General features: G+C 42.5%; 1 protein-coding gene across 7 annotated transcripts; it reads left to right on the top strand.

Annotated features, from left to right (window-relative positions):
* The first annotated feature begins 2,049 nt into the window (after nucleotides 1-2,049).
* On the top strand, nucleotides 2,050-11,977 carry LOC133547554 (gastrula zinc finger protein XlCGF57.1-like). Of its 7 annotated transcripts, XM_061893197.1 has the most exons (5): nucleotides 2,050-2,417; nucleotides 3,564-3,704; nucleotides 4,949-5,046; nucleotides 5,110-5,246; nucleotides 10,423-11,977. In XM_061893197.1, exons 4-5 carry the CDS (start codon nucleotides 5,210-5,212, stop codon nucleotides 11,952-11,954), a joined length of 1,569 nt encoding a protein of 522 aa, XP_061749181.1. In that variant the 5' UTR covers nucleotides 2,050-2,417; nucleotides 3,564-3,704; nucleotides 4,949-5,046; nucleotides 5,110-5,209; the 3' UTR covers nucleotides 11,955-11,977. The 7 variants fall into 7 exon arrangements, with proteins under 7 accessions (XP_061749181.1, XP_061749180.1, XP_061749204.1 ...); XM_061893196.1 differs by lacking the exon at nucleotides 5,110-5,246; XM_061893220.1 differs by lacking the exon at nucleotides 3,564-3,704 and having other exon boundaries at nucleotides 10,423-10,565.
* The last annotated feature ends 429 nt before the right edge of the window (nucleotides 11,978-12,406 follow it).

Here is a 12,406-nt window from a genome sequence, read left to right as displayed (position 1 = left end):
GAAAAGTTTACTGAATGACATTCAAACCATAAAATTGTATGTGTGTGTACAGTATGTCCATACATCCATCCATTTTCTACCGCTTGTTCCCTTTTGGGGTCGCAGGAGGCGCTGGCGCTTATCTCAGCTACAATCGGGCGGAAGGCGGGGTAAACCCTGGACAAGTCGCCACCTCATCGCAGGTGTACAGTATGTGTGTATACATATATTTTATTTATATATATATATATATATATATATATATATATATATATACAAACTTCCTTTTCATATGAGTTGGGAAATTGTATTAGATGTAAATATAAACGGAATACAAAGATTTGCAAATCATTTTCAACCCATATTCAGTTGAAAATGCTACAAAGACAACATATCTGATGTTCAAACTGATCAACTTTTTTTGTGTGCAAATAATCATTAACTTTAGAATTTGATGCCAGCAACCCGTGACAAAGAAGTTGGGAAAGGTGGCAATAAATACTGATTAAGTTAAGGAATGCTCATTTAACACTTATTTGGAACATCCCACAGGTGTGCAGGGTAATTGGGAACAGGTGGGTGCCATGATTGGGTATAACAGCAGCTTCCATGAAATGCTAAGTAATTCACAAACAAAGATGGCGCTGGGGTCACCAATTTGTAAGCAAATGGTCGAACAGTTTTAGAACAACATTTCTCAACGAACTATTGCAAGGAATTTAGGGATTTTACCATCTACGGTCCGTAAAATCATCAAAAGGTTCAGAGAATCTGGAGAAATCACTGCACGTAAGCAATGATATTATGGACCTTTGATCCCTCAGGCGGTACTGCATCAAAAACCAACATCAGTGTGTAAAGGATATCACCACATGGGCTCAGGAACACTTCATAAAACCACTGTCAGTTACTACAGTTGGTCGCTACATCTGTAAGTGCAAGTTAAAACTCTACTATGCAAAGCAAAAGCCATTTATAAACAACACCCAGGAACGCCGCCGGCTTCGCTGGGCCCGAGCTCATCTAAGATGGACTGATGCAAAGTGGAAAAGTGTGCTGTTGTCTGACGAGTCCACATTTCAAATTATATGTGAAACTGTGGACGTGGTGTCCTAAGGAACAAAGAGGAAAATAACCATCCAAATTGTTATAGGCGCAAATTTCAAACGCCAGCATCTGGGATTGTATGGGGGTGTATTAGTGCCCAAGGCATGGGTAACTTACACATCTGTGAAGGCACCATTAATGCTGAATGGTCCATACAGGTTTTGGAGCAACATAAGTTGTCATCCAAACAACGTTATCATGGACGCCCCTGCTTATTTCAACAAAACTATGCCAAGCCATGTGTTACAACAGCGTGGCTTTGTAGTAAAAGAGTGCGGGTACTTTCCTGGCCCTCCTGCAGTCCAGACATGTCTCCTATTGAAAATGTGTGGCGCATTATGAAGCGTAAAATACGACAACAAGACCCCGGACTGTTGAACAACTTAAGCTCTACATAAAACAAGAATGGGAAAGAATTCCACTTTCAAAGCTTCAACAATTAGTTTCCTCAATTTCCAAACGTTTACTGAGTGTTGTTAAAATAAAAGGTGATGTAACACAGTGGTGAACATGCCCTTTCCCAACTACTTTGGCACATGTTGCAGCCATGAAATTCTAAGTTAATTATTTGCAAAAAAAAAAAAAGTTTATGAGTTTTAACATAAAATATCTTGTCGTTGTTGTGCATTCAATTGAATATGGGTTGAAAAGGATTTGCAAATCATTGTATTCCGTTTATATTTACATCTAACACAATTTACCAACTCATATGGAAACGGGGTTTGTGTAATATATAATATGTATGTACAGTGTTGAACTTACTTGAAGCCCAGTTGCTAAAAGACTTAATTGGCTCTGAAAAAAAAAACATTTAAAAAGTATTTAGTTTAAAAAGGGATGGATTTGGTGTTAAAATGCAAATAAAAGTTATGTTTACTTTTTTAATCGAATGTTGTTTCAGACGCGCGTGCGCCCCAGCGTGTTCGCCATTGGTTAGTTTATGGGCAGCGCTGTGACGTCACCAGAAATGCGACCGTCCTCGCCAAAAAATGTCGGTGAGGGAACACAAGCGTTGTAGAGATGTGTTTTATCTACTAATGACAGGACACCGTCTCTCTTTTCAGTTGTAACAATGGACTAAACATTACGTTTTATTTAACAGTTTCGTGTCGGTGCACATTAGAGTTTCTCAAGCTGTCGAGCTCGTTGGCGGCCAACGAAAACGAGGCGGGAGTTAGCAACAGATGCTAAGCGTGTGTACAAACGTTTAATAGGTTTTACCGCTAAAGAAACAAAAGTAGTGTTCTAAAGAGTACGAGAAGGAATTTACGAGCGGCAACGTCAACTACTGGACGCGGTTTTCAAGCCTCAAATGGAGTCACAGAAAGCAGGTTTGTTCTCTTCTCACTCTACAAGTGAAACATAACAAATGTAACATCGTGCAAAAGTGTATTCCTGTCGGCAATTCAACTTCAAATAAATGGGTTATACTTGTGTAGGGTAGGTGTTTATCGTCATTGCACAAGTACAACAAAACTTTGTTTTCAGCACACACCTGTTCAAGATTAGACAAACAGTGTACAGCAGGCGAGCTACTTTTCAATTGACCAACTCGAGGGGATCTACCTCATTTATATATAACATTTATATTTATTTATTTATGAAAGAGACATTTTTGTAAACAAGTTAACTGTGTTTAATGATAATACAAGCATGTGTAACACATATAGATGTCTTTCTTTCACAAAGACAAGAATATAAGTTGGTGTATTACCTGATTCTGATGACTTGCATTGATTGGAATCAGACAGTAATGATGATAACGCCCACATTTTCAAATGGAGGAAAAAAAAGTTGTCCTTTCTGTACAAAACCACATGAAAGTGGTTGGTTTTTGGCATCTAATTCATCCAGCTTCCATACACTTTACAAGAAAAACATTGGCGGCAAATTCCGTAGCTTGCTTGATTGACATTCACGGCACCCGAGGGTCTTGTGAAATGACGCCGGCTGCTGCCAGTTCATTATTATGAAAAAATTACAGAGAGGAAGGCAAGAAACACTTTTTATTTCAACAGACTTTCGCGCCGTCCCTTCCGTCAAAACTCTAAAGGCCGACTGCACATTTCCTATCTTCACAATAAAAGCCCTGCTTCATGCTGCCTGCGCTAACAAAATAAGAATCTCGGAAAGCTGGCGTGCACAAATGATGTGCACGCCAGCTTTCTAAGGGATCGCTTGTGCACGCCAGTTTTCCGAGACTCTGTATTTAGTTAGCGCAGGCAGCATGAAGCAGGGCTTTTATTGTGAAGATAGGAAATGTGCAGTCGGCCTTTAGAGTTTTGACGGAAGGTACGGCGCGAGAGTCTGTTGAAATAAAGTGTTTCTCGCCTTCCTCTCGGTCATATTTTCATAATAATGATCTTGCAGCAGCCAGCGTCATCTCACAAGACCCTCCGGTACCGTGAATGTCATTTAAGTGACGTCTTGGTGAAGATTGATGATCACTAATTTTTAGGTCTATTTTTTTTTAAAAGCCTGGCTGGAGATCGACTGACACACCCCCTGCGGTCGACTGGTAGCTCGCGATCGACGTAATGGGCACTCCTGGTGTACAGGGTTAAAGAACAAGAACACTGATGGGTCGCCAAAGGCGCCCCGTAAAAGATGGGAAAAAGGTAAACGCTGGGGAAGGATGAGTAAAAAAAATACAATCTAGACTGGGCTCCTAAGGGGGCCCAGTCTGGAGTGGGGAAAAAACCTCCATAGCGAAGCACATTGTTATGTTTGGAACGCATCATGATGCGCGAAGGTGTCACCCCAAGATGCAGCGGACCAGGACTAGGCAGGATTGCAGGTAGGAGCTTGTTTAATACAAAAAGGTAAAATAACACTGGTACAAAAAAGGAAAAGAAATGGCGTGCCTACGCACTGGAAGCTGATGCTAACTTAGCATGCGGTAAAAAGAGTCCAAGGGTTGTGGAAGCTAAGGCGGAACTTAGCAAGTAGTCAAAAGAGTTCAAAATAGCGTGCCAAATGCACGGAAGCCAAGACGTGACTTAGCATAGAATCAAAGAAGCAGGATGACAAATGTGACTGTTGCTTACAGCAAACAAACCATCCAGACTGAACAAAGTTTAGCAGGCAGGTATAAATACTCCCATAAACAATTACTAACAGGTGTGCGTAGAAACAAGGGCAGGTGGGACAAATAAGAAACCATGGTAACAAAAACAGGAAGTGCACACACAAACTCAGCATCGGAAGAGTCCAAACAATCAAAAAAACAAAAAGGACTCAAAAAACAGAGAGGTTGTGATCCGGAAAGCGGATCACAACACACATATACATATTACAACATACATCTCGAGATATCTAGCAACAGAGGGAAGGGATTTCGGGGTCATTATGGTAGGCCGCAGCTCTCAGGCGTTGACCAGCCATTCATCACCCCTATGGGATTTGCGTCGAGGGCGTTGGGTTGGGGGGTATGGGGTGTATATGTGTGGCGTATATTTTTGTGGATGTGTGTGTGTGTAAGCCCGTAGTGTGTCTCTGTTCCGCGGCTTTGATGTATTGTGCAGTCGCTAATCCAAAGTCAACAACAACAGGTGAGGGAGTTTGTTGTGTCTTCGCTGCACCATCCTTCAGGAGAGTCTCGAAGCCAGGGAAACAATCCAAGTTAGAATGTTTTGTATGCGGGTGAAAATAAATTTAGCTTTTCACTCTAAATTGTCTGTGACTGGTCCTCAAAACTGCAGGGTAGACAGTCCGATGTAATCCACAGTTCTTCTCGCATCCTCCAATCATTTATGGCAGCTTTGGGGTACTTTGAAGACTGCCAGCAACTTCCAATTTGTCGACAAACTCGAGCAAAGCTTACTCCAATCAGCAGATGTCCTTTTGTCATCATTTCGAATAGGTGGATATCTTCACGTCCTCGACAGAAAAGGGTCGCCCTCCTTCTTCTCCCAAGAGTCCGTCGTGTGTCCAGCAACAACCGCTCCGTCACGACAGCAGGTTCTCCCAAACCCAAGATCTTGTCAATTTTGTTGAGGCCAGTTAAATAGTTCCAATGTTTAGATTTGGAGAGCAGTGCAAAAAGAGGCAACAAGAAAGTTAAGACAAGACAAAGAAGCAAGCAGGAGAGATAAGGGAGAAGAAATTGGAGCGTCCACCCTTGATGAGTGCCAGGGAGATGGCGCTTTTCTTCCTTCAAGGTACTCAAAGCGCTTTGACACTATTTCCACATTCACCCATTCACACACACATTCACACACTGATGGCGGGAGCTGCCATGTAAATAAATGATAAATGGGTTGTACTTGTATAGCGCTTTTCTACCTTCAAGGTACTCAAAGCGCTTTGACACTACTTCCACATTTACCCATTCACACACACATTCACACACTGATGGAGGGAGCTGCCATGCAAGGCGCCAACCAGCACCCATCAGGAGCAAGGATGAAGTGTCTTGCTCAGGACACAACGGACGTGACGAGGTTGGTTCTAGGTGGGATTTGAACCAGTGACCCTCGGGTTGCGCACGGCCACTCTCCCACTGCGCCACGCCGTCCCTGTAAGGCGCTAACCACAACCCATCAGGAGCAAGGGTGAAGTGTCTTGCTCAAGGACACAACGGACATGATGAGGTTGGTAGAAGGTGGGGATTGAACCAGGATCTGGCACGTCCCCGCTCCCAACCGCACCAAGCCGTCCCCAAATGTGACAGTAATATGTTGTATAGACACATTACAACAGTAGGATGCGTCAAAGATTTTGTTCGGATATCGGTGATCATGCCATGTAGTTTTTGAATCAGAATCAGAAGAGTTTTTTTTTTTTTTATTGCCATTGTCTGAGAACGGGTTCACAAACTAGGTATTTTACTTGGTGCAATTACCATGAATTGATTAACCTGGATCCCGACTTAAACAAGTTGAAAAACTTATTCGGGTGTTACCATTTAGTGGTCAATTGTACGGAATATGTACTGAACTGTGCAATCTACTAATAAAAGTTTCAATCAATCAATCAATCAATGGTGCAACCTACTCAGTGGCCCAGTGGTTAGAGTGTCCGCCCTGAGATTGGTAGGTTGGGAGTTCAAACCCCGGCTGAGTCATACCAAAGACTATAAAAATGGGACCCATTACCTCCCTGCTTGGCACTCAGTATCAAGGGTTGGAATTGGGGGTTAAATCCATCCATCCATCCATTTTCTACCGCTTATTCCCTTTCGGGGTCACGGGGGGCGCTGGCGCCTATCTCAGCTACAATCGGGCGGAAGGCGGGGTACACCCTGGACAAGTCACCACCTCATCGCAGGGCCAACACAGATAGACAGACAACATTCACACTCACATTCACACACTAGGGCCAATTTAGTGTTGCCAATCAACCTATCCCCAGGTGCATGTCTTTGGAAGTGGGAGGAAGCCGGAGTACCCGGAGGGAACCCACGCATTCACGGGGAGAACATGCAAACTCCACACAGAAAGATCCCGAGCCTGGATTTGAACCCAGGACTGCAGGAACTTCGTATTGTGAGGCAGACGCACTAACCCCTCTGGGTTAAATCACCATAAATAATTCCCGGGCACGGCACCGCTGCTGCTCACTGCTCCCCTCACTTCCCAGGGGGTGATCAAGGGGATGGGTCAAATGGAGAGGACAAATTTCACCCCACCTAGTGTGTGTGTGTGACAACCAATAGTCGAAAAAACGGAAAATAACAGAACTGAGACGCGGTGTTTGTAATGTGTTTGAGAAAATGGCAGCTTTATTACATCGGTGACGTCACGTTCTGACGTCATCGCTCCGAGAGCGATAAATAGAAAGGCGTTTAATTCGCCCAAATTCACCCATTTAGAGTTCGGAAATTGGTTAAAAGTGAAGTGTGAAGTGAATTATATTTATATAGCGCTTTTCTCTAGTGACTCAAAGCGCTTTACATAGTGAAACCCAATATCTAAATTACATTTAAACCAGTGTGGGTGGCACTGGGAGCACGTGGGTAAAGTGTCTTGCCCAAGGACACAACGGCAGTGACCAGGATGGCAGAAGCGGGAATCGAACCTGCAACCCTCAAGTTGCTGGCACGGCCACTCTACCAACCGAGCTATACCGCCCCACAATATAATGTATGGTCTTTTTTCTGCAACATCAAGGTATATATTGACGCTTAGATAGGTCTGGTGATAATGTTCCCCTTTAACTTTAACATAGGGCTGGGCGATATGGCCTTTTTTTAATATCTCAATATTTTTAGGCCATGTTGATTTACATCTCAATATTTTTGCCTTAGCCTTGAATGAACAGTTGATGCATATAATCACAGCAGTATGATGATTCTATGTGTCTACATTAAAACATTCTTCTTCATACTGCATTAATATATGCTTATTTTAAACTTTCATGCAGAGAGGGAAATCACAACTAAGTCAATTGACCAAAACTGTATTTATCAAACAGTTATTAAACAGTGGCCCAAACATTCATGTCATTTCAAAACAGAAAGTGCAAGATTGTCAGAGACATTTTAAAACAAGCAATGAGTGCACTTAAGCATTTAAGTCTCATCTTAAAACTCATCTGTATACTCTAGCCTTTAAATAGACCTCCTTTTTAGACCAGTTGATCTGCCGCTTCTTTTCTTTCTCCTATGTCCCCCCCTCCCTTGTGGAGGGGGTCCGGTCCGATGACCATGGATGAAGTACTGACTGTCCAGAGTCGAGACCCAGGATGGACGGCTCGTCTGTATCGGTTGGGGACATCTCTACGCTGCTGATCCGCTTGAGATGGTTTCCTGTGGACGGGACTCTCACTGCTGTCTTGGAGCCACTATGGATTGAACTTTCACAGTATCATGTTAGACCCGCTCGACATCCATTGCTTTCGGTCCCCTAGAGGGGGGGGGTTGCCCACATCTGAGGTCCTCTCCAAGGTTTCTCATAGTCAGCATTGTCACTGGCGTCCCACTGAATGTGAATTCTCCCTGCCCACTGGGTGTGAGTTTTCCTTGCCCTTTTGTGGGTTCTTCCGAGGATGTTGTAGTCGTAATGATTTGTGCAGTCCTTTGAGACATTTGTGATTTGGGGCTATATAAATAAACATTGATTGATTGATTGACTAAGATGACATATCAAAACAACACTAAATTAAAGTGCACTTTTTCTACAAAACGCCACGACAATAGTTTAAAACAAATAAAGTGCACTTTTGTGCATGATATCACAGAAAATATTTCCATAACACAAATAAAAATGAGCTGCATAATAGAAAATCAAATAGTGTATGTAAGTTCCTGCGGACGTTATCTCCTTCTGTTGTTGACAATTTTTTTCATACGGTGTAAATCTGGAAGTGGTTGCTTCGGCATTTTGTGGGTGTGGCACCGAACGGAGATGTTGACATGCGGAGTTTCAAGCACTCTTCATTCTCTAGCGGGGGACTTTTCAAATGGTGCTACAAATTAGCAGTAGGTGTTACTGTTTGTAACAACGCTTTTGCAACACACTTGTTTGACATCATCCCGCTTGAAGCCAAACCACCGCCAGACGATGGACTGTTTCTCTTGGGAATTATATCTTCCTTCATTTGTTACCAGATTTGCACCTTCTTTCTCTCGTATAACCACTCCGCTAGCATCACAGCTAATGTTACCATGCCGCCACCTCTCTGCTCCGTAAGGGCCTATGACGTTGCACGTATGTAAAGTTAAAGTTAAAGTACCAATGATTGTCACACACATACTAGATGTGGCGAAATTATTCTCTGCATTTGACCCATCACCCTTGATCACCCCCTGGGAGGTGAGGGGAGCAGTGGGCAGCAGCTGTGCCGCGCCCGGGAATCTTTTATGGCATGAGTGTCAAACTCTGGCCCATACAATTTCATTTGGCCCTTGAGGCAATATCAAATTAACATTAGAGCTGGCCCGCCGGTACTATAAAGGCACTGCCTTTAGCGTTGTCTACAATATGTTGTCACGTCCGCTTTTACTCCATACAAACAGCGTGACAGCCAAGTCACATGATATATGCGACTTGTACACACACTTAAGTGAATGCCATGCATACTTGCTCAACAGCCATACAGGTCAGACTTAGGGTGGCCATATAAACAACTTTAACACTGTTACAAATATGCGCCACACTGTGAACCCACACCATACAAGAATGACTAACACATTTCGGGAGAACATCCGCACCATAACACAACAGAACAAATACCCAGAATCCCTTGTAGCACTGACTACCACCAACCCCACCCATCTCATTATTATTTTAAGATTTATTAGCCTGTGGAAAAATGTAATGTTGATATATACCTCAGAAGGCTGCAAATAAAAAAGAGGCATTAAATGTTTTATTTAAATTGTATTTATTTGACCATTTGGTTTTTTTCCCCTTTGTTTTTTTGAATGTTGATTTTCCACTATTAAGTTATATAATTATTGCTTATTCCATATTCATTGTTCAAGCAAATCAGTGTAGCAAACTGAGCAATAATTAACAATTTATTCATGCACTTCCTCTTGTTACTTCAAGGCTTGAATGTTTGATTCAATCATTATTGTTATTTTATTTTCAAATATATTATTAGCCTGTGGACAAAGTTTAATTTGATATTTACCTCAGAAGGCTGCAAATAGAAAAGAGGCACTCAATTTTTATTTAAATTTTATTTGATATGCCATTGGTATTTTTTTAATTATTATTATTTGAAACTCGATTTTGCATGTCACTATAAAGTTATATAAGCCTTGCTTGTTCAATAATGCAAAACTTGTTTGGGTCCCTATTAAAAGGTTAATTTGTTCAACCCTTGGCCCGCGGCTTCGTTCAGTTTAAAATTTTGGCCCACTCTGTATTTGACTCTGACACCCCTGATTTATGGTGATTTAACCCCCAATTTCAACCCTTAATGCTGAGTGCCAAGCAGGGAGGCAAAGGGGCCCATTTTTATAGTCTTTGGTATGACCCGGCCGGGATTTGAACTCACGACCTACTGATCTCAGGGCGGATACTCTAACCACTAGGCCACTGAGTAGGTGTATGTGACATATGTTAGAAGGTGCACTTGTTTTATGTCTCTGTGAGAAGGCGAGACAAGAAAGAGTGAAAAGAGCCTGTAGTGTAATGCCCGCAGCTAAAAGCGACGGCGTGAAAACGTATACTCGAATATCAGGACATAGACATTTTCTATATCGCACAGAGACAAACCCGCAATATATCGAGTGTATCGATATATCGCCCAGCCCTACTTTATCGTTAGCATTGTTCATAAAAATGTCATTTTTTTCCACTAGCACCATATTCCTTTTTGTTGACATAATACACGTGTAACTGGACTTTTCCTAATTGTGTGTGTTTGTGTTCTTGTGTCCCGCAGACGTAAATGAAGAAGATCTTCCCCCTAAACAGCAGCAGTGGAGCGCCGAGAAAGAGCAAGGGGGGCCACGGCCCCTCCACATTAAAAAGGAAAAAGAGGAGCAAGTGTGGACTCGGGCGGATGCTGACATCAGCAGTCTTCCAGTGATTCGTGTGATGGTGAAGAGTGAAGATGATGAGGATGAAGCTCGGTCGTCAGGGCCGGATCGCAGTCAAAGTGAGCAGACAAGAAGAGCAGAAGCAGACAGCCTCTTGGCTCCGCTGTCAGATAGTGACGACACAACGTCACATTCTCCTGACACTGATGATGAAGACTCAAGAGACGATAAGAACTGCCACACCGCCAAAAAACACTTTAAATGCTCTCAATGTGACAACACTTTTGGCTACAAAAGAAATTTGAAAGTACACATGCGATGTCACACAGGAGAAAAACCCTTCAGTTGCACATTTTGCAGCAAAAGATTTCTTCGCAAGGCACATCTGGTGGCACACACAAGGACGCACACTGGCGAGAAACCATTCTCCTGCTCGGTCTGCAACACAAACTTTAACGCCAGTTCGACGCTGAGTCAGCACATGAGAACACACACTGGGGAAAAACCTCACAGCTGTTCATTTTGTGGCAAAACATTCTCTCAAAGGGGGCAATTGATGACACACACAAGAAAACACACTGGGGAAAAACCATTTTCATGTTCGGTCTGCAAAACCGGGTTTAGCGTCCGTTCGGCTTTAGTCCAACACATGAGAACACACACCGGCGAGAGACCTTTTTCTTGCTCTGTTTGTAGAAAGACCTTCTCCAGGAAGATAACTTTGAAAGAACATGTGCGAACACACACTGGAGAAAAACCCTTCGCATGTTCAGTCTGCAATGTGAATTTTAGTTTTCAGACAACGTTAATTCGACACATGAGAACGCACACTGGTGAAAAACCATTTCCCTGCTCAGTCTGTGTTAAAAAATTCTACGTTAAAAGAAGTTTAAGAGCCCACATGAGAACACATACTGGCGAAAAACCCTTTTTTTGTTCAGTCTGCAGCACACGTTTTAGTTTTCAGACAGCACTAGTCAGGCACATGCAAACACACACTGGGGAAAAACCTTTCATTTGTTCAGTCTGCGGTCTAGCGTTTTCCCAAAAGGGTACTTTGATCAAACACACAAGAACACACACCGGCGAGAAACCATGTACTTGCTCTCATTGCGGTCAAGCATTTTCTGACAAAAGCAGTCTGATGACCCACACGAGAACACACACTCTTGAAAAACCCTTTCCGTGTTCAGTTTGCGGCGATCGATTCTCTCAAAAAGGAAATTTAATGGCACACGTGAGAACACACACCGGGGAGAAGCCGTTTTGCTGCCTAGTTTGCGCTAAAAGATTCACCCGGAAAAACAGTTTGACTATACACACAAGAAAACACACGGGTGAGAAACCATTCAGTTGCGGTGCCTGCGCTAAGACGTTTGTATACAAGTTCCAGCTGAACAAACACAAGTGTGCTGCTGAAGAGAAGCCACAATAAATTGATTTTGATATCTTGTTATACATTTGCTGTCATGTTTAATGTGTGTATCCAACAATGTGATCATGTCTTTTGTCTTCTCAACAAAAGTGTTACCGGGAGTAAAATTGCAAGTCCATGTCAGTATTAAATCATTTTTCACATAGTGGTCAGAACATTGTCTTTTAGGGAATTTTACCTGTCGTACACAATCTTAATGAGAGATAAGAAAACAAAAGGTTTTGGGTTGTTTTTACGTTCTAACATGTAAAAAACGGCTTGTTCTTGGTGGCTTGCAATCCAGCTAATGGGAGCGACCAATTCTACCACTAAATTTCTTTAAAAATGCTTACAAAAACCCTCAACAATACTTCAATTATGTACTGTAACCTGTATAATAAACAAGCTACAGCGACATTGTTAATGTAAGAACAAACTCCGAGTAACCCTCTTTCAAGTATAGTAACATATTG

Source organism: Nerophis ophidion, linkage group LG02 (assembly GCF_033978795.1).
Source record: "Nerophis ophidion isolate RoL-2023_Sa linkage group LG02, RoL_Noph_v1.0, whole genome shotgun sequence".
Classification (NCBI taxonomy): domain Eukaryota; kingdom Metazoa; phylum Chordata; class Actinopteri; order Syngnathiformes; family Syngnathidae; genus Nerophis; species Nerophis ophidion.
Note: the sequence above shows the minus strand (reverse complement) of the source record. Positions and strands in the feature narration are given on the sequence as shown.

What these genes read in the sequence shown, in the direction of transcription:
- LOC133547554 (XM_061893196.1), top strand. An exon ending in CCGCTCCGTCACGACAGCAG is followed by an intron (nt 5,047 to 10,422) that starts GTTCTCCCAAAC and finishes TGTGTCCCGCAG; the next exon opens with ACGTAAATGAAGAAGATCTT.